The sequence below is a fragment of the Guillardia theta genome (genome assembly GCF_000315625.1).
Source record: "Guillardia theta CCMP2712 unplaced genomic scaffold GUITHscaffold_8, whole genome shotgun sequence".
Taxonomy (NCBI): domain Eukaryota; class Cryptophyceae; order Pyrenomonadales; family Geminigeraceae; genus Guillardia; species Guillardia theta.
In genome coordinates, this window is record NW_005434666.1 from 902,578 (window position 1) to 923,262 (window position 20,685).

The 20,685-nt window shown below is 53.3% G+C and overlaps 7 protein-coding genes across 7 annotated transcripts; 3 read left to right on the forward strand and 4 right to left on the reverse strand.

Moving 5' to 3' along the window:
* Positions 1-1,283: 1,283 nt before the first annotated feature.
* Positions 1,284-5,854, forward strand: GUITHDRAFT_159259 (hypothetical protein; the record flags this gene model as incomplete). The annotated part of the gene is made up of 23 exons (XM_005839604.1): positions 1,284-1,327; positions 1,372-1,424; positions 1,476-1,554; positions 1,598-1,645; positions 1,692-1,745; positions 1,894-1,964; positions 2,208-2,309; positions 2,480-2,540; positions 2,793-2,860; positions 2,905-2,975; positions 3,062-3,128; positions 3,173-3,227; positions 3,336-3,369; positions 3,508-3,554; positions 3,796-3,857; positions 3,911-3,960; positions 4,092-4,156; positions 4,265-4,309; positions 4,375-4,418; positions 4,480-4,517; positions 4,575-4,617; positions 4,956-4,978; positions 5,793-5,854. The coding sequence occupies exons 3-23, from the start codon at positions 1,537-1,539 to the stop codon at positions 5,852-5,854; spliced, it is 1,128 nt and encodes a 375-aa protein (XP_005839661.1). The 5' UTR covers positions 1,284-1,327; positions 1,372-1,424; positions 1,476-1,536.
* Positions 5,855-6,137: 283 nt separating this feature from the next.
* Positions 6,138-8,235, reverse strand: GUITHDRAFT_133711 (hypothetical protein; the record flags this gene model as incomplete). The annotated part of the gene is made up of 6 exons (XM_005839605.1): positions 6,138-6,305; positions 6,347-6,403; positions 6,508-6,556; positions 6,730-6,788; positions 6,863-6,927; positions 7,464-8,235. The coding sequence occupies 6 exons, from the start codon at positions 8,233-8,235 to the stop codon at positions 6,138-6,140; spliced, it is 1,170 nt and encodes a 389-aa protein (XP_005839662.1).
* A 448-nt stretch (positions 8,236-8,683) lies between these two features.
* On the forward strand, positions 8,684-9,444 carry GUITHDRAFT_150628 (hypothetical protein; the record flags this gene model as incomplete). The annotated part of the gene is made up of 2 exons (XM_005839606.1): positions 8,684-8,913; positions 8,993-9,444. Coding segments are annotated over exons 1-2 (590 nt in total), but the record flags the coding sequence as incomplete, so codon positions are not given.
* A 474-nt stretch (positions 9,445-9,918) lies between these two features.
* On the reverse strand, positions 9,919-11,102 carry GUITHDRAFT_101842 (hypothetical protein; the record flags this gene model as incomplete). Its single annotated transcript, XM_005839607.1, has 7 exons — positions 9,919-9,959; positions 10,001-10,051; positions 10,394-10,437; positions 10,489-10,716; positions 10,765-10,829; positions 10,877-10,964; positions 11,017-11,102. The coding sequence occupies 7 exons, from the start codon at positions 11,100-11,102 to the stop codon at positions 9,919-9,921; spliced, it is 603 nt and encodes a 200-aa protein (XP_005839664.1).
* Positions 11,103-11,661: 559 nt separating this feature from the next.
* GUITHDRAFT_101843 (hypothetical protein) lies at positions 11,662-13,739 on the reverse strand (the record flags this gene model as incomplete). The annotated part of the gene is made up of 13 exons (XM_005839608.1): positions 11,662-11,791; positions 11,853-11,924; positions 11,977-12,074; positions 12,126-12,192; positions 12,251-12,315; positions 12,370-12,492; positions 12,540-12,634; positions 12,680-12,758; positions 12,809-12,889; positions 12,940-12,984; positions 13,035-13,289; positions 13,347-13,427; positions 13,644-13,739. 13 exons carry the CDS (start codon positions 13,737-13,739, stop codon positions 11,662-11,664), a joined length of 1,287 nt encoding a protein of 428 aa, XP_005839665.1.
* An 831-nt stretch (positions 13,740-14,570) lies between these two features.
* Positions 14,571-15,668, forward strand: GUITHDRAFT_101844 (hypothetical protein; the record flags this gene model as incomplete). Its single annotated transcript, XM_005839609.1, has 8 exons — positions 14,571-14,573; positions 14,621-14,739; positions 14,787-14,908; positions 14,961-15,006; positions 15,054-15,143; positions 15,193-15,238; positions 15,286-15,489; positions 15,540-15,668. 8 exons carry the CDS (start codon positions 14,571-14,573, stop codon positions 15,666-15,668), a joined length of 759 nt encoding a protein of 252 aa, XP_005839666.1.
* A 93-nt stretch (positions 15,669-15,761) lies between these two features.
* On the reverse strand, positions 15,762-16,562 carry GUITHDRAFT_64962 (hypothetical protein; the record flags this gene model as incomplete). The annotated part of the gene is made up of 1 exon (XM_005839610.1): positions 15,762-16,562. The coding sequence occupies one exon, from the start codon at positions 16,560-16,562 to the stop codon at positions 15,762-15,764; it is 801 nt and encodes a 266-aa protein (XP_005839667.1).
* Positions 16,563-20,685: the final 4,123 nt, after the last annotated feature.

Here is a 20,685-nt window from a genome sequence, read left to right on the forward strand (position 1 = left end):
TTCATCAACTTGGGCAAGTGGTTCAGCAACTGAAACAATCACAAAGGGAGCAACTTATGCTTCTATATCAATACTTGGAGGTGATAAAGCAAATCCATATCAAGGATTTTCAGCAACTGGTATGTCTGGATATGGTGCTCTGTGGGGGGAGCAGGAGGAGGAGAGGGAACAGGAGGAGATGGGGGGGCGGGGAGCATGAGGAGTTCTCAAAGCTGCTGTAGGTGGTCGACCATATTCAGCCCTCAGTTCCAGCCAAGTGCGTGAGAACTCCTGCAACCCGCATGCTCTGACGGAGAAGCATCGCAGAAAAGCTTGAGGGGCCCGCGGGAGGGTTGGAGGGAGCGAAGCTGTCGGCGCAACTGCAGCAGGTACATGGAAGAGCAGATCCTCCTGCCGTGGGGATGACGGGAAGGAACAGGAGAGCAGGTCGGCATCTGCGGCAGCGGGGCCTGCAGGGCATGCGGGAGTAAGACGTCCCCTTTGGAATTTTGGACAGGAGTTCGAGCTGTAAGCTGAGAGCAGTGCGACTGATCGCTGATAGTCCTGCCTACAGCTACGTCTTCCTCGCCTCCTCCAACGAGACCCTCACGCACCTGACCATGTCCTCTGTCGGGTTGAACGTGCAGGGAAGGGAGCTCTGATCTGGCACGAGAAGGTCTTCCTCCTACCTCCTCCTCCTCCTCCTCCTCCTCCTTCACCACCACCACCAAAACCACTACCTCCTCCTCCTATTCCTCCTCCTCCTATTCCTCCTCTCCCTTCACCATCAACACCAACACCAACACCTTCTCCTCCTCCTCCTCCTCCTCCTCCTCCTCATCATCATCATCATCATCATCATCCTCATCCTCTACCTCCCTTGCTCGGCTTTTCCCTCCCTTGGCAGACCCCATCACTTCCAATTCTCCCAAAAGCATCCTGCTCACTTTTGTTGTCCTTGCTCTTTCATCGTCATCATATCATCATTCCACTATCTCCATCGTTTTTCTATTCCAACTGTCCGTTGTTTCCTTTCTTGACCTTCTTGATCAAATTTTCGCAGAATCTGTTTCTCAATTCTGCTCCATTGAAGGGGAACACCAGATTGTTCAACCGCTCATTGACGAAGAACGATTTACATCTGCCATGGTACTTCAAGCTGACTGCAAACGTCGCTGTATTGCAACCCACTCTTTGTTCTCGGTTTTGCAGCGCTTTTAGATGTTGTTGCGCGCATGTCTTGAATCTGTCGTCATGATAACTCAGTTTTCCCATCCTTTCCTCCTCTGAAGCTCCTGACAGGCATAATCAGTCTGTATTTGCGCACGTCTACTTCGTCAGAAATGGGGTCCCGTCAGCCCTTGCCTTGATCTCGCTTACCTGGACCCGCAGGCGGATCCTCTGGGAGGAGGAGGCAACGCTGATGTCGCGCATGGCGTGTTCAAGTATCAGAAGAAATTTGTTATCGTGATGGAGGGGATAACGAAATTCTTCAGCCTGATCTCGCACGCTCCCCGGCCGAAGGCGAAGAAGACCAAGAACCTGATAACAGGCGACATGTCGGAGAGAGATCAGGTATGGGACTTGTAAGGAGCCGCCGAGTCCTGAGCAGCACCAGGAAATCATGGCGGCCAACGCCAAGCTCAACATCACAGAGGAGCGAGAGGTCGCATGCTCGATAAGGAGCCGATGGTCTGTGATGCTGAGAGCAGAATGAGATTATCCCTATGTGGAAGCCAGAGATCTACATCGACATTGTTGAGGAGGTCTGCTGCTGTTACTCCTTCCCCTCCCTCCTTGCCTGCCTGCCTTGCCTCCTCACTATACGCTCCTGTCCATCCCCCTCCCTCTTGCTTCTCCTCTTCTACTCACATCGGCCATGATTTCCTCTCGTTCTGCTTACCTTCACTCCAGACGTCCGTCTTTCCTGGCAACGGAATTCCACAGCCGATGCTCGACCATATGAAGTTTGACTCGGATGGAAGGTAAGGAGGAACAAGCTCGCGAGAAAGGGAGGAAGTCAATACGAAAGAAGAAGGAAGGAGGAGAGGAGGAGGATTTAGAGGGAGCCGACCAGGAGGAGGAGCAAGAGGAGGTGAAGTGGAGAGCAGGAAGAGGGGGGAGAGCAGGAGGAGATGAGTAAGGGACATCATTATCATCATCATCATCATCATCAGCAGCAGCAGCAGCAGCAGCAGGAGACTGTGGAGGTACTGACAGGGCCGCAGCTACTTTCCCATCATGCATCTCAACGAGTTCTGGTTGACCAAGGGGATGATGATCCACGTGAACGAGACAGTCGATCACCTTCCTCTCGTCCTCCACTTCCGGTCAGTTAACCTCCAAGGAGCCTCCGCTACTCTCCCTCCCTCCCTCTCCTCCCTCCATCCCATCTTCCTGCTCCCTCCCCCCCTGCTCCCTTCCCTCCTGCTCCCTCCCTCCTGCTCCCTCCCTCCTTCTAGCTTCTTGACTTCATTTTTCCTCTTCCTATCCCCCGCAGGTGTCAAGGTCGCTTCACATGGCTCATGGTCATCCAGTGGGGAACTTCAATGCAGCAGCAGGTGATTATCTTCCTGCGGCGAGACGAATGTGACGTCTCCTCCTCCTCCCCTCCCCTCCCTTTCTCTCTTCTTCCTCCTCTCTGCTTTCCTTCCTCTTCTCTTCTATCCTTCCTCCCCTTCCTCCCGCTACTCCTTCCTCATCTCCTCTCCTCTCTCCTCTCTCCTCTCTCCTCTTCCCTTCCCTTCCCTTCCCTTCCCTTCCCTTCCCTTCCCGTGTCTTCCCGCATCACCGTCATTTCTCGTCCTCTGCAGCGAAGCATCGGCACAGCATCGGAGGGCGATCATGACGAGCTCAAGAGGATTCTGCTCGAGAGCAACCCGTGAGGAGCATCCAAGGCAGTCAGCGCTTCTGACGTCCTCTCAGCTACCTCCTCGCCATCACCGGGATAGTGTCCCTCCTCCACACCGTCTTCGATTTCCTCGCGTTCAAGAATGGTAGGAGAGGAGGAGGAGGAGGAGGAGGAGGAGGATGGAGGAGGAGGAGGAGGAGGAGGAGGAGGAGGTTGTAACGGATTCTACAGACATCTCATTCTGGAGGAAGGTGGACTCGATGCAGGGGCTCTCAGTCAGGAGCATCTTCACCAACATGTGAGGAGGGAGGCGATTGGAGCTGCTCCTGACCAGCACAACAGCATCACGCAGACGATCATATTCCTCTACCTGCTCGACAACGACACGTCGTGGCTGGTGAGAGGAGAGGAGGCGAGAGGAAGCAAGAGAGGGCGCAGGGATCAGGATGAGGATGAGGGAGGGTTGGCAGGTAGCAAGACCTGAACCTGACGGTTCTGGTTGCAGATCCTCCTTTCTTCGGGCGTTGGGCTTCTGATCGGTATCCCTCTTGTTTCCTCATCATCATCTTCATCATCATCGTCCTCCTCCTCCTCCTCCTCCTCCTCCTCCTCCTCCTCCTCTAACTTCACTCTCTCCCCCTTTCCGCCCGCTTCTCGTTCTTCTTACCTGCATACAGAAATCTGGAAGGTGAAGAAGGCAATGAATGTACTAGTTCTGCCCCAGGTGATTCCCTTTCGTTCATGAAAGGGACGATGAGAATGAGGAAGATGGCGATGGCCATGACGACGATGATGACCTTGATTGTAGTTTCCTTTCATCAAGCTCAACTACAAAGATTCCTACAAGTCAGAAACGATGAGATATGACCAGGTTCTTCATACTCAAACTACCAACCTCCGTTTTCTCCTCCTATCCTTCCTTTCCTTCTTCCCTTCCTTGCTTCGCTCCTCTCACCATGTTGCAGATCGCTATGAAATATCTCTCTTACGTGCTCTACCCGCTCTCCCTCGGTTTCTCCATCTACAGGTAACTTCTCAAGTTACTTTTCCCTTTCCCGTCACTGACGTCGGAACTTCAAGTTTGATGTACAACCAGCACAAGAGCTGGTGGTCTTGGATCCTTTCATCGGGTACCTCTCCCTCCCTCTTCCTCCCTCTCCCCATCCCTCCCTCCCTCCCTCCCTCCCTCCATCCATCCATCCATCCATCCATCCATCCCTTCTCCACTCCCTTCCTCCTCCTCTCATCGTTTCTTCATTAGCCGTTGGTTGCGTTTATACATTCGGCTTCATCATGATGACGCCGCAGCTCTTCATCAACTATAAGGTGACTTGCTTCCTTCTCCTCCTCCTCCTCCTCCTCTCTCCTCCTCTCTCCTCCTCTCTCCTCCTCTCTCCTCTCCTCCTCTTCACTTCTCTTCCTAAACCTTCGCAGCTCAAGAGCGTCGCGCACTTGCCTTGGAGAGCGATGATTTACAAAGTGAGTGAAGAATCATATTGATCACGATGTTGATTATAACGACGACGTCGGTGACGACTTTGCAGTTTCTCAACACAATCATCGATGATCTTTTCGCCTTTGTGATCAAGTGAAGAACTTTGCCTTCGTGATCAAGTGAAGAGACGCCGGGGCTGATATGTGTCTGTCAGAATGCCAACTCTGCACAGACTTTCTGTCTTCAGAGACGGTGAGGACAACATCATTGTGTCTTGACTTTCCTTCTTGTGAGAGTTTGCTATATCAGACCTTATCTTCTTGATCTACTTGTATCAGCGATGGACATACAGGTAAACCTCCCTCTTCTCCCTCCTCCTCCTCCTCCTCCTCCTCCCTCCCTCTTGTTGACTCCACCACACACCCTCTTCCTAACTTTCCCCTCCTCCTTCATGTTCCAGCCCTCGTTCCCCCCCTTTCTTCCTTCATTCCCTCCCTCAAAATCTCCTCCCTCCTTCCCTCCCTCCCTCAATCCATCCATCCATCCACAAATCCCTCTTTGCTTTTATACCCTCCTCCTCCTCCTCCTCCTCACATTCCCTCCTCCTCCTTCTCCCTTGGCGCTTCCCTTTCGTTTCCTTCCGCCTCCTCCTTCGCCTCTCCCCTTCATTCCTCTGACTTTCCTCTCTAGGGTAGACAAGAAACGACCCAACGGTTCGAGCCCTTGGCTTCCCTTCCTGCCTTTCGCTCGATTGCCTCCCATCGCCTTCCGCCTGCATTGGACCCCCCTTGCTATTTTGCCATCCTATGCTCGTCCTCCCCTAGCTCTACCACCTCCTTCCTCCTTTACCTCTTAGCCTCTAAGCTCCTTGCCTCCTCCTCCACCACCACAACTACCTCCTCCTCCTCCTCCTCCAATCCCCCCCCCTCCTCCTCCTCCTCCTGAATCACTTCGGCAGAATACGGCATGGTTGCCAAGGACGCGGAAGAGAGCACGCAGGTTCAGATTGTGTCTGTTTCCTCCCTTTACTCTCATCACTCATAATGTACAGGATCCAGCTCAACCCCAGCAGGAGAAACAATAAAGCTAGCCCCTCCTCGCATGTTCTCTCGATCTTAACTCACCCCGTTGTTATCGACTCGATCATCATCATCATCATCATCATCATCATCATCATCATCATCATCATCATCATCTCACGTCTTATTACAATCGGCTCCACCATCGTCGTATCCATCTTGATTATTTCATTTATCATCTCCATCATGGTCATCACAACCATCATCACCATCACCATCATCATCCTTCTTCTGCAACTCCAGCTGCTGTCTGCATCTTTCTGAATCTTTCCGTGAGAGGAACGCGGAGGTTGAGCTGCCTCAGTCGTCAGTCGTTGAGCTGCTGACCCCTCAAACCTTCACCGAGTGAGGAGACGGAAAGTGAAGGCGGCGGGTAGAGGAGGGGCCTGACTGCTGCGGAGCTGGTGACATGAAGGAGGAGGAGGAGGATAGAACAACAAGAGGAGAGGAGAGAGGAAAGGGTTCTCAGGGAGACATGAAGACAAACAAGCAGGCATGTCGGCGGGTTGACGAAGATGATGGAGGGAGGGCGAGGGCGAGGGCGAGGGCGAGGGCGAGGGCGAGGACGAAGCATCATTGACCTCGGGGAATTGCGAAGAGTCAGGAGGTGCTGGGAGAGCTTGTCAACAACCGAAGGGAAATCACAGATGAGAAGGACCAGCGAAAGATCTCTTTGGGCTCAACAGGTTGAAGCTGTTGAAAACCAATCTCAGCACCACATGAGGTCGAGAGCAATGCTCGCAACACAGCACATTCAGGGGCAAGGGAGCGTGAGACCGAGGAGTAGGAGGACTCACTCGAGCTTCGGGACGGCAGCTTTCATGTCAGCCTCTTGAACGATGCTCTTGAAGTCAGCGGGGAGAAGGTCCTTGCCCTGCAGGCTGGTGCAGGAGATGGGGAGAGGGTTGTGGTACTTTTCCCGGTTGTCTCTGAAGAACGAGTCCAGCATGCGCGCTTGCAGCTATCATGTGGTCATGTACGACTTTGCGGCATCGGCAGCACCTGGTGGCAGTAGAAGTGACAGCTGGGCTGCTGCTGAGCCTTGATCCAACGGAAAGTCTGAAACATCTTCAAAAGAGGGCGGGAGCGAGATCGGGAGCGGGAGCGGGAGCGGGAGCGGGAGCAGCACGAAGGGCGTATCACCGGTATCTCTGCTTGCAGACCTTGGCGTTGTGATACGTGATGTGCCGATCTTTCTGGTTTCTTCTTGCTCTGCAGGGGTTCAGGCATCACATCGAGCATTTGGATCTCATACCTTGGAGATCAAGATCAGAATCCCTTCCTGTTCAACAACGACTGGAGCGGAGCTAAAAGTAGACATGTACTTTGCGAGCTGAGTGGAGAATCATCGTGCTGACGTCATCTATGAATCTAGCCTTTATCACCTTCTTGAGATGCTTTTCGACTCTCTTCTTGCCTGACACGCACAAATGGCTATCAGAAGCTGCAGACGCAGTAGACTGAGTGGGCAGAGCAGGCAAGAACGAGCGAGAGTGAGTTGAAGGTTGTGTTGCTTACGTCTTGTCGGTAAGGACCAAACCTTCGATTGTTGTACATGTACTTCTTCTTCAAAAATCTGCTTCCTGTGTCGATGAAGAAAGGCTTTCAAAGCTTCGACGGCAATCTGGTATACAAAAGCCGTCAACAAGGTCGAGGAGGTGAAGAAGAAGAAGAAAGATTTCACAGCAAGGAGAAAAACGAGGTAGAACAGGATAGAATAGAGAGTGATAAGTAGAGACAAGATCTCCAACCTTGCATGACGTGACGCTAAATCGCATGCATGTCGCCATGTCATACTCGAAGACCTCGGGCCCATCGTCGCTCCAGGCCAGAACCTGAACGACGTCACTGAAAGACATTCCGTTAGGATCATCCGCACTTTCATCAGCAAGGTTGGAGGAGGATGGTCGGCACAGGCAGGTACGCTCCTCTCCTGACCAAGGTGGCTCCGTGACGACAGAGTCTCGTGCAGAGGTCGTGGGGTTCCTGGAGGGGAAGAGGCGGGAGCAGGAGGAAGAGGAGAAGGAGGAGAAGGAGAAGGAGAAGGAGAAAGAAGAGAATGAGTAAGAGGAGGGGGACAAGAAGGTAAGTCTTGACACAGTTGATTCCTCAGACTCACCTTGGAAAGCTTCGAATGACATCTCGCACGATGTTCGCTCAGAATTCCCAAGAGTGACGTTGAGGTACCAATTCCTCACTGACGTTGATACCTTGTACAAGTTGTCGGAAGGAAAGAATCTGAGCAGCTTCGCCATCAACCAGTGCTGCTCTACCGCTCTCCCAGCTCTGATTGCCAGCATCCTCTTCGTCTCTTCCACCACATGCCGCCTGCGCCGAATGCCCGCGTTCCCTAGACGGACGAATCCATGCTCCTTGCCTGTCGAAACACGCTGAAGGATCTCCCCAGTCATGAGCTGGAGGAGGAACTTGGGACTCTGTGTGCTCCTTGCTGTGAGAGGAGGAGCTGGCTTCTCGTCGGGTTCCAGGAGGACGAGGTTCTCAGGAATGAGCCGCATAGGAGCGCACAGGACATGCCAAACGAGCATTGCCCCCGTAGCCTCGCAGAACAGCGGCTTCGAGGTTTTCAACCAGCAGCGAAGCATGCAGACAAGACTCGTGCAGTGCGGCTCCCATGGCACGATCTCCCAGCAGCCGAGGACTACACATACTTGATAGCTCCTCAGTTTCTCCTCCACCTCCTCCCCTTCCCGTCCAAACTCGTCGAGCCCTTCCAGCCCCCGAACGTCTAGGGTGACTTGTGAGGCTCTGGAGTGGAGGAGGCTGGAGATCGCATGCGTGAGAGTGACAAGGGAGGAGGAGGAGGGAGGGAGGCGATGGGAGCTCCCCGCGTCATCCAGTGTGTCTGTCATGACCACCAGCCATCGCACCATTCCGCCAGTAACGGCCGTCAAGCCTGTCAAACTCGGTTTCCACGGCCCGCCTCACTCCCGGTCGGCCTGGCGCACCTCCGTGAGTCCGACAGTGCCGGGCTCGGCCGGGGGCCATGATCGGCCCGGCCTCGGCCGGCCTCGGACGGAGTCGCGGTCCGGGTAGGGCCGAAGCCTCATCGCCACTCACCGGAATGTCACGATTTTTCGACTTCACTGTGAACGGCCTTGAACGCACATCCCACCCGGGCCTGAGTTCACTGCGGCACAGCCCGGTCCTGGCACTGCGGCAGTGAGTCGCTGGCAAGTTGCCATGGTGATAACGGCGTACTAGTGACTACGGTACTACGGTACTAGGCTGAGTACCGTGATCGGACTTCAGTGAGTAAAGATCGGAGCGGCCGTGAAGTGAGTTCACACGTTTTCGGGGAAGAGGCAACGCCATTTCACCAGCTAGCCGTGACATATAAAAATCCAATGGCAGGATCTCCAGGTTTCGTTGGCTCCTTGTCGTGGCCACAAAGTCGCCATGGCAGTGGAAGGATGCTTCCCCTTGCCCCTCGCTCCTTCCCTCTTGCTCCTTCCCCTCGTTCCTCGGCGCCATTCCATGCAGGAAAGGGGATCATGGCCATCCGATGCCTCGCTCCGTCAGGGATCGACGCGCTGCCTTTAAGCTTGCAGGTGCATCTTCATTGACAGAGCCTCACCTCTCACGCTCACACGTCTTCACTATTCCTCTGACATGCAAACATCCACGCAGGCAGCAACCTTCGTCTCTATCTTCGCTGGACTTGGCCTGGGGACTGCGTTGCTCAGCGGCCCAACCTTCTCAGCTGTCGAAAGAACGCTCCCTAAGGGGTGGTTCTCGTCATGGAAGAAAACTTGGCCTCTCCTTGGCCTTGTGTATGTTCTGGCAGGTGTAGCACACTTCACAGCTAAGGATGCCTTCCTCGCCATCTACCCTCCCTTGGGAACCTGGGGGTTGTGGTTTCTTCCTGGTTCGGCCGAGTTTCATGTTGCGTGGACGGGTGTGGCGGAGGTCTTGGGAGGAAGTGGCTTGCTGTTGGGAGGCACGATACAAGCTCTTGGTAGGGAAGACCTGCTGCCAAATTCCATGAAGGGAGTGAAGTATGCCAGTGCTCTCGCACTGTTCCTGCTCACCCTCGCTGTCACTCCTGCTAACATATACATGTACACTCACGGTATCCCAACATGCATTCAAATTGATCGAACTCTTCAGTGCTCATGCTGAATGCCACAGGTGCAACAATGCCGGGTTTGGGCCCGCCAGGAGAAATCCCAGTGAGTTTCCACGCTGTGCGCGGCCTGTTACAAGTAGTACTCTTGTCCTTGCTCTGGAGCATGTCCGCTGGTGAAGGAGCGGGGAAGTCCAGTTCAAGCTGAATGAGCATTTACTCGAACTGTTCGATCGCTGTTGACGAGTTGTAAATTCTCTTTGTCATGAAATCATGGAGCATCTCACCATCAAGGGTGTCCTCTCCTTCATCGAATTAAAACTCTCACTAGACACGGATCATAGTTACAGGGGTTCTTATATACATGATTTTGCCACTATGACAGGTAAAATGAGCAAGACTTATCACTCTGAAACTGTGATGTTCCTCAACAGCAATATTGCTCTCTCACTGGTTGCGCAAGACCATATTCGCTGCAAACGACAAGGAATCAAAACACCTCAGCAGAAAGTGAAAGTTCGAGACACAGACCTGCAGACAGACATATCCACGACGACACCGTCCGATCTCACACAGTACAGCACTCGAGTCTGCTTGCAAGTTGCGCTGCAGCTCGACCATGCCTGAGGCACAACACTACAAAAAGAAAGAAAACGTGTCACGATTGCCGACCAATTCACTGCAAAGAGCAAGTGCCTGTATGTGCATCCCAAGATAGTGAAACATGGCATTTCGGTCGTCAAAGGAACCATCCCCCGGGCTCTGAGTAAGCTTTCAGTCCTGATAAACCCGTCTCAGCACACTTACATGCATGTTGAACTGTCAACTGTCTCTCCGTCGTCTCTGACACAATCCACTACCCTGCGCTGCGTACCACTACCGCATGTTGTTGAGCAGTCTCCCCAAGATCCTGATACAAGTTTCAATTTTTGAGCGAGTGTTTGAACTCATAACAGTCGGATGACCTGCTACGAACGAATATCCGCAGAGAACTGTCCCGGTGCACTCCCTTCAAGCACGATGTCAGTCCCACAGTTTCATGTGCCCTCATGAAAGTCACATGATGCTTTCAGGCTTTGCTCCAGCATACATCGCACACATTGCCGCGTCGTCAACACCGTTGTCACTTGCCCTCTGACACGTGACAGATCTTGTGATGTTGGCTACACCACAGTCTGGACATGCCGACCAGGAGCCTACTACCCATTTGTAGGTCTCGCATATCGTTCCACGAAGCACTGAATTCTCTACCCAATATCCACCTGTTCCAAAGTTGCAGCAGTCTCTCCTGCACACATTCGTATCATTCACTTGGCATGGAGTTGGAAAACTGTACCTCCAGTTGCATGTACCTTCGGGTCCGACAAGACAACACCCAGGTATCTGATCATTGGTAGGCGCCTTCAGCACAGTCAGGCATGTAAGTCAGGATGAAGATGCTCAGGTACCGGCTGCATCTCTTCTGGGCTAGTTGCCAGGGAGTTCAATCTTATAATCTCACTCTTCTTCCACATGTCCCAAATCACCGCCACGTTGCTGTCTTGACCATCAGACACGCCTGAGTTGTTGTCCAGATCTTTCATCTCACCTGTCTGCTGACGTCTGGCAACATCCCGCATCTACATCTCCTGCCATGGCGGCTGCCAGCACCACCACAATCACCCTAGCCAGCATGACGCCTCGTTGACAAGCGCCTATCCGCCCCACCCCCCTACCCCTCAAATTTTCATTCAACCCCACTGATTTCCTTTTGGAAACCCCATCATGTGAGAATCAAAATGACCCCTACCCCCAGGTCTCTACCACCCATCAATTCATGGGTTTGTGTTGGACCCCCTCATCCCCCTACGCACGCCACTCACAGTGATGATCCACAGGACTCGGGATGATGATCCAGCTCAGTGATGATCAGACTGATGATCCTGCTGATGATCCTGCTGATGATCCTGCGATCGCGAAGCAGCGAAGCCGGGCTCAGTCAGGCTCACCAGCTAGCAGGCTAGCCGCAGTGACTCATTGAGTCAGTCAGAGACTATCAGGCAAACACAACACTGTGCAGGCGAGGCTGTGATTTAATGATTGGCCCAGTGGTGTACCGTAGCACTGGCGGCAGTGCGGCCCTAGTGTGGGACGGCCCAGGGTGTCACAATTCAGCCTCGTTTCACCCATTTTAACCGTCTGATTCATTGAAGGAAACGGATTTCTTCCCGAAAAAACCAAAGTATGGAAGACTTCAAAGCTCCTCCTTCTTGCCACCGGACGCAGAGCAGATAGGCTTGCAGAAAGTGCCAGCGACCGTCTTGGGGTCAGAATCAAGATTATTGACGATGAGATTTGCAAGGTCCCCATCGTCTTCACTCAACCTGCAAGGATGGAAATCACCCCCGAGCCTGCAGTTCCCGAAGGGATGAACCAAGCCCTGACCTCTCATCGATGGTGTCCCGACATGCCAGCCGGATCATGGCATACCGCATCACATTGTACTCGTGCTCGTCCCTGATGATTTCCATGAATCAACAACTACTAGGATTGAAGTCAGGAAGTTCACCGGGAGTTCTCCGACCCCCGCCCGTCTTCACTGTTAGGATGTTTGTCCTTCTTCCTCTTGTCCTGCCTGGAGAGCTTCCAGGGCCCTTCAGGATCATCCTGGCAGAGCAATCAGCTGCAACACATCTCATTACATGATCCTCAGATCACCTGAAAAATGTGGTAGCCTTGAGCCCACTCAGGAGGGTTTCCAGGTACAGCAGGGTAGTAACCTTGCCTGGGAGGTATAACATGTCAAAGGCTTCCAAGCAGCGAGAAGTGCTTGCGGTCTTCACCTCAGCCTTTCATAATCCTTCCCATGACAAATCTTTTGAACGATGTCAGTGACGAGAGATTCTCTCTGCAAGGGCAAGTTAAAACGGCCTTGTCCTGTACCTTAGCTCTGCTAATTCACCTGCCATCGGTCCTTGAACTGGGGAGTCGTCGACCTCATCTCTTTCACTTTTTCAATGGCTTTCCGCACCCCAACCTTGCATACAGTGCACTGAAGGTCTACCCTTCCCTTGTTGACTTTTTCCTTCGAGGCAAGTCAAGCTCGTGCTGGACAAGGCGTGTGTATCTAACCTGGAATGGAGGATCAAGGGTCTTCTCTGGATAGTGAGCTTCCAATTCCAGCATCTCGCTGATTGCACCAGATGTGTCTCGTTTGTTGAGAAAGTCTTGATAAAAAAATCAAAGCACAAACATTCCAGGAAGCATCAAACCTTGCATCATGTCCGAAGGGTTGGGAGGTGGTGCGGGAGCAGCAGTCTTGGGAGTGTATGGAACTTTCCCCTTTCTCTTCTACAGATGGAGCTTGGTCACTCCGTGTCTACATGGAGAAACACACAGACCTCTTCTGGTTTGATGGCCTGCGGGCAAAAATCGAGTGCAATCTCTTGCGGAGTGGAGGAATCAACCCTTTTGTACATCACCTGCCGACTTGCTCAGCGATCTGCAGGGACGGCTGCAACCAGGGTCTGACCTCGGATACTTCTTGCTGAAGTTCTTCACACCAATCCATGCAGACCTTGATGGAAGAGGTGTGAGCGAGGTGAGAGGTTGAGATAACGAGCAAACCTTCTTTGTGAGCAGGAGGCCTTCAACCACTTGCTGGGAGTTGCCACCCTCGGGCATGCCCCCGAACATGTCGTCCTCATCGTCGTCGTCTGTCTTGTTCTTCTTCATCAGTTTCCATACACCCGTGTCATCCTTGTCGAAGGTGTAGCGTTGCACAACTCCCAAGCAGATGGCCATTCCCGCCGTGTCATAGATGTTGTCTTCTCCTTCATCTTTCATCTTGTGCTTGACCAATTCGGTGTGCATTTCACTGATCTAAGTTGGCAGGAACAATCAGAATCCATCCGACCCACCCACTCAGTTGCTTCCTACCACTGCATTGCACATGTCCGACTCAGTGTCAGGATGAATTTTGTAGTTCTTCCCTTGCATGAGGATCTTTTTCTTGAAGACCTGACAAGACAGAACTCGTCAGATGGAGCATCGTCCATCATCACATTGGTTGAAAGCACTTAACATGACAAGGACTCTACATCAAACTCCCCCTCCCTCCCTCCCAGGCAGTCCCAACAAAGATGGCACCCCTACGGTCTTCGACCAGCAACCCACCATCTCCCTCACTTGCGAGCACATGATGCATGAGGCTGAGAGGCATGCGCATAGGATCACCTTCTTAGAGTCGGCCTCCTCCACCATCAACATCATGAGCAAGGCCATCGCAGCCGCAGCCGCCACCGCAGCCCCACCCGACCTCGTGCTCAGCATTCTTCGAGCTCTTCTACACTTCTCCCGGGGCAGCAACTTCTTACCTAGTAATGAATTTGCTGTCCTCTGTTCTTCCAGCTAGCGCGGCTGCTAGCGCGGTGACACTGTACTCTGGTCTGACAACATGTGCGGATCCTCCACAAACCCTCACACCACCCGCAAATATACTACCCTACCACACAAATTTCAACTCGTTACTACCCCCTACCCCCTTCAATGAATTGAATCATAGTCAAATGACCCATGTAGATCCTCCTTCTCGACCCACCCAAACTCTTTGGACCCCCATCAAAATTCATTCACCCCCACCCCTATACTACACCTCCCTTGCACGGTGGATCGACGCTGCTGCCATTTCATAACCCTACCCCCGTCCCCCTGATTTACAGAACCACCCCTTCTAAATAGTTTGTTTTAGACCCCTGCTTTTATACTATCCTACCCCCGGTTCATACATAGCCTGACACCCCACCCCCATTTCGTTCCACCCACCTCACTCCTTTGGACCCACTGCAACAAGGTGTTGACAGGTGGGGGTATATACCCCTACCATATACCATCAGCATTTGATTCAGTATCAAAGCACCGGTAGTCTGAACACCCCACCCATCTGAATGTTTATACCAGGCCCCGTTCGCTCCAAAATCACCTTTTACCATGGCGGTTCGTTCCTTTGCCGCCGTGCGCTTTGTTCGAGCCGATGCGGAGGAGGGCTCGTCGTCCTCGCCCTCCTCTGTCTACTACCCTCCTTCCGCCCCCTCTCCCTCTCGCTCTCCCTTCTCCTCCTCACGTCCGGAGGAGTCACCCACTTTTGTACGCTTCAATCCTGCGATGGTACGGAGGATTGGTCTTGCTGCCAGCGCTCACTTGACATTTTGCAGGACATGGACGAGGAGCAATGGGCTCCTCAAGCTTCCAACCAGGGAAGGTTTCCCTCTCCTTCACTCAAGCGCACAAGAAGCCCGGGTCATCAGCGTGATTCGCTCAAGAGCCGATACAGGTTCGATATGCCCAAGTTGTTTTCGTAGCTAAGGGTGTTCTCCATAGCCCAGGAAGACCAGGATCGCGGCGACATCAGAGATGGAGGAACGAGATGGATATGAGAGAGCCTCTTGACGAAGCTGAGCTTCGAGAGCTGTTTTCCATGAATTGGAAGTCCAAATTTGAAGGTGAGGGACTTTGCGACATCTTCGCTGGCATCTGAGATGTGCTCGAATCCAGAGCTCTTCGAGGGTGAAAACATGCAGCTCTGGAATGAGTTTTGCATGTGATCAGTTCTCGTGCTGGTGTGTGAGGGACTTGACTTTCGGGTAGGTCGAGTGAGGAGGAACAGCGAGCTATGCTGAAGACGATGAATCCTGAAGTGAAAGGTCCTACGAAGCTCAGCCCAACCGATGATCCGAAGTACTTCCATGCGCACAATATCGCAACACTTATGGATGCTTGCTTGTAGGATGCTGTTCAATCGTTTGGATAGAAGAGTGAAGACTCTCTTAAAGGTTTGGAAGTTTCATTCTGGTTGAAGCATCCTTGATATCATGTGCAGAAAGGAGTTGCGAGAGATTTTGTCATTGAGTTCGAGACGGCATTGTGCAAGCTTTTGCATCCCAGCAAGTACATGGACGTCAAGGACGACGAAAAGGAAGCAACACTTGAAGTTCATTCCTCAAGCACAGGAGCTTCTGTGGTGCTCCAGGACTCCATGAAGAGAATGCTGGCGCATGCAATCTGTCTATTTCACTCAGTGCAGGTCTGTCAGTTTGTTTGTGTTTGCTTCATAGGATTGATAAGTCGTACTAGAGCTTCACTCGGGACAGCAAGGAGACCAAGGGAGAGAAGCGTCTTATCATGTCTTGGAACAGAGAAGAGTATGCCTCGTCCGTTCACCCGCGAAAGCTCCTGCATGAGTACCTGGAGGAGATCGGATAGTCAGACATGACACGCGCAAGGATAACCTGACACTCTGTTTTGATCCTTTTCTTGATTTTTATTAATTAAGAACTCAAAAGAGGCCAACGAGTGTTATTCGAGGTTGTGGTGTTGGAGGAAACTGAGCTTCAGGAGCTTATCGGCGTTCAGTCGCTTCTCGGCCTTGACCTCGAAGCACTTGTCAAGAAAGTCCTTGACGGCATGTGACTGCGCCATCACACTCGGCTCTTCCGCGTACTTGAGGACAAACTTGCGAAGGTCAGTCTTGGCCCAATCAGCGAAGATGCGCTGTGGAACAGAGACGGGTTCGAAGATGTTGTTTCCTCGGAAGAGGAAGGGGCCTGACGCCTTGCCAGTTATCATCTCCGTCACGATGCAGCCGAGCGACCACACGTCGATCTTGCCCACCATGTCATCGTTGACGATGCGCAAGTCCCGCAGCTGAGGGTGGTTGGCGCTCCCACTCCCCATCTGCCTGTGCACGATCCACTCAGGGGCTGCGAACCCGATGGTGAACTTCTCGCTGTCCCTCCTCGCCTTCACGTCCTCAAAGGTACATGCCTCACCCATGTCCGCGATCTTTACCTTCGCTCCGTTGCCTGAGAGGAGGATGTTGGTGGGCTTCAGGTCCCTGTGGACTATCTTTCTTTCGTGCAGGTGCTTCAGCCCGCACACGATCTGCCTCGTGTAGTTTCTTGCTGTCTTCAGCACGATGCAAGGCTGTCCCTGCTTCATGTTCCCGCTCAGGCTCTTGATAAGATCGTCCAGCGTCCCCTCTGGGCAGTACTCCATGAAGATGAAGACCTTGTCCGGCATCTGCTGCACGCCGTAGAACTGGATGATGTTGGAATGGTAGCCAATCTTTTGCATGATCTCTGCCTCCTTCGACTTCATCCCCGTCGACTTCTGCTTCTTCACCGCAACGAACTCCATGCTCTGCCAGAACTGCACTCGATACACCTCAGCGTTGCCTCCCTCCCCAAGCTTCTTCCCCAGCGTCCAGGTCCATTGCAGGCTCTGACCCTGTCCGATGAGATCCTTCCTCTTCTCGTAGCACTCCCTCTCCCTGAGCTGGCCGAGCTTCAGCGACCTCAACTGCTCCTCCGCGAGCTTCTTCTCCAAGTCCTCGATGCTCCAGGAGGTGTCGGGTCGAACGCCGTTCCTCACCGGTCTTGTCCTCGGGCTCCCATCGCCTTCCGTTCGGGTCAGGCTCTGACTCTTTCGCTGCAAGCTTGCAAGGACGGACATCCCCCACAGCCTCGCTGCCTTCCACGAGGTCTGTGAGCTGCCGGTGTCTGCGAGACAGACAACTTCATAACAAGAGTGAAACGTCGACCAGCTCGAGATCTCCTCCTCCGAGGTCTCGTCTGCATCGGTGAAGAACAACTTGAAACTTTCTTCGACGTTGTTGAGAACGTTCTTCTCTACAACTTGTACCCAAAAATCCCATTCCTCCTCCTGTAGATCAGGGAGAGCAAGTCTCAACGCTTTCACGAAGTACTGAAACCGAGTCTGCCTGAGGCTGGTAGAGGACTTCACCTCCAAGTGAAAATTCTTCATGTCTCCTCGCTCAAACAGCGAGTTCTCTCGTGGACGGGACTTGATGGGCGAGCGAGTGGGAGAGGCTCGGAGATCCCTCGGCAACACTTGAACCGCAGTAACGTCTGTGAGAGCCAAGTGATCGGCAAGTTGGTCGAGACAAGAGAAGGTCAGGTCATGGAGCTTCGAGACTTGCTGCTGGATACGATCCTTTATCTCCTGCCAGAAAGTGAAGCAGGAAGATTCGCAGTGAAGGTATTTCTGCAGGAAAGAGATCCACGACTTGAACTGCAATGACACTTGGAGGATATACTTGCAGCATGCATGCAGCTCGACGTCCTTTGCATGTCTTCGCATCTCTCCTGATGACTGAAAGACATGTTGAAAGCTTTCTAGCTGGTCGCAAGCACACCTTCCAATCCTTGCTGTCATCTTCAAGAAGAGGACAGATGCGGCAAAGTCGGAGCTGTCAACCTTGCTGATCATCAACGCAAAGTTGAGCAGGGAGAAGACGTCGTTGATCTCGTCCTCTCGCGCAGCGATCTTGCAGACGGGAGTACAAGGCCCTTGGAGGAAGAGCACAGTAGCGCGCGCGAGCTGCGGGATCTCCTGCTCCCAGAACTCCTTCAAGGACCTCTCAAGCTGCTTCGACGACACTTGCGAGGAAGAAGAGAGATGGCGCTTGATCAGGACATCGTTGTTGACCCGCAGAATAGCTCCGATCATCTCCACGCTGGATCTCGCCAAGAAGCCCTCGGGCTCGAAGTGGTCGAAGGTGAGAGGGTTGCAGGGGAGGAAGTTGGAGATGCTGGAGTAGAACTTGGCGGAGGAGCGGAGGAGCTGGAGGTACTCGGAGATCTTGTAGGAAGCGCTTTGCTCGTCAGGGTTGCCTGAGTTGCTGACGAGGTTGGGGCGGGAAGAGATGATCCTCTGCAGGATCTCAAAGGGCTTCCAGCAGATGGCATGCATCAGGCTACAGGAGCAGCCCGTCTGTCCAGATCCTCTCAACTCCCTCCCACCGCCTGCTAGACACTCTCCCGATCCATGAACAGAGCAAGGCTGTGGCGACGTTCCCAGGTTTGGGAGCCTGAGTTTTTCGAGACACTCGCAGAACCTGCCCGATCCGCATGCCATGATGCCCGATATGATGGACGACCGGCTGAGCCATTCTCTTCCTGAAAAGTCGAGCCTGCTCCTGTCGTTCAAGAACTCGTTCTTGAGAGATTGAAACGATCGAGAGCTCTGCAGTGTCCTCTCCAGCCCTTCCCGCGCTCCCAGAGAGGAGATCAAGTTCTCGACCTTCCTCTTGCTGCTCAGAAGTTCGTTCACGACCGGCAGCTCCTCCGGCTTGTAGTAGAGAGAGGAGATGGAGTAGAGGCTCGGGATCACGCCGTTCATTAAGACATCCAGGACTTCTCCCAGCGAGACATAGTGCAGCAGCCCGTCGAGATCGTATCTGCTCCACTTGTCATTCTCCGCCAGCTCCGAGTACCGCTGCAGCACAGTCGAGCCCTGCCGCGCGGCATGCAGCCATGCTCTCAGGGTCTCCACGTGTGTGACAAAGGTGCTGCGGTCTTCCACCGAGCCCAAGCTGAACTCGGGCACGTGGTAGGCGACTGAGTTGGGAAGGTCGAGGATGGTTCGGAGCTTTGAGATCTTGTCGGAGTGTCTACGGTGGCCCGTCACGTAGGTGCAAGGATAGGAGTCTTCCACCGCATCGTCCAGCTTCTGCAGCAGCGCAGAGACAGTGTCGATCGCTTCGCTCAGGGAGGAGGTCTCGCAATGAAACTGTTTGATCTCGCAGATTATCCGATCCAACGCCTCCCTTGCAGCCTCGATCCTGGCTCGTTCACTCTGCTCTGCCGCGGAAGCTTTCATCCTCTTCGACTTTGGCTGCTTCCGCTGTCGCACCTCAGCCCTCAGTTGAATCCAGAAGTCCTCCGTAGCAAACAACACGTTCCGCTGGCAGACCGCCTGACTGTTGTTCAGCTTCTTGAGGAAGAGCTTGTCTTTCAGGCTGTCAAGCAGATCGAGTCGTCGATTCCTGTTCGCTTGCGAGATTATCTGCAGCCAACAAGATTCAGAGAGATGTCGCAAAACATCTAAGTGAAGAACAGTACCGGCCGATGGGGAGAATCGTTGAGCAAGGTTGACGGCTGCTCATGCAACCTACCGTCTTCGTTGTGAACGACGTTTCTGAACCTGTGGTACCTCCGCTTCTTGTCCTTTGACTTGCTCTTCGGACGCTCTTTGCTCGTAGGGGCCGACTGCTTCAAAGGTTTGGATCGACCTGGCGTTACAGCTATCCCTGGCCCCGGGAACGAATTCCTCTTCTTCCTGCTCACCGTGGCTGACACGGTGGAGACAGTAAAAGTCTGTCGAGTTGGTGCGAGACGCTCCTCTGCCTGCTCGGCATTGTACTGCAGGACATGCTCGTACGTAGAGTCGGGGCCCGCAGCCTTGCCCCCGTTTGCCATGTCCTGGCTAGACACCGGCGAGTTCTGCACCTCCCATTTCTTCACGGTCTCCCTGGTGCTCTGCAGATCATCCTTGGCTCCGTTGATGTGCTGCTCGATCATCTCGATGACCAGACCTGCACCACCATCAGCGCGCTTGTGCACTGCTTGCCTTCCTTACATGGATCTTCCAGCTCCGACAGCCGCGGCTCACCCCTGACATACGCCTCTTGCTCTGAATCATCTTCCATGGAGCTCGCATACAGATGCTCCTCAGTGTGATGTCCCGTGCTCCTCTGCCGCTTCCTTCGTCTCAACCAGCGCCATCTATCAGGTAGTTAGTAGATCAAAGAGTCTTCCTGCCTGACTGCCAGGCTGCCTTTTCCTGTTTGCCTTCCCTTTCCTTTCCTGTTTTCCTTCCCTTCCCTTCCCTTTCCTGTTTTCCTTCCCTTCCCTTCCCTTCCCTTTCCTTTCCTGTTTTCCTTTCCTTCCCTTCCCTTCCCTTTCCTTTCCTGTTTTCCTTTCCTTTCCTTTCCTTTCCTTTTTCCTGACCCTCTCGCTATTCTTTCTTTTCCTAAGAGATAAGAATGCTTTCTTGAATTCCTTGCGTCCTGAGGTCCACTCCTGCTATGTTCTCTACCTTTCTTCTCTGCTTTGACCCTGCTCTGCTCCCTTCATTCCCTCCACCATCCCCCCCCCCCTCCCCATCTCCCCATCTCTCCCTTCCTCCCTCCATACCTCCATTGATCCGACTGTTCTTGCATGCTGCATCGCTTTTCTCACCGTCTACTCCCTCCTCCTCCACCTCCTCCCTTCGTTCCCTCCTGCCCAAGTCCAGACCACCCCACCCCTACCCCTTTCAAGGCCTCTGTTTTTAATCCCCAGTACCCTGAAATTTGAGCGACAGAAATTGAAACACTTCAATGGCGGGTAAGTGGAGGTGGGGAAGGAATACAGAGAGGAGGGAGGGAGGGAGGGAGGGAGGGAGGGGGGGGGGGGGGGGGGGGGGGAGGGAGGGAGGA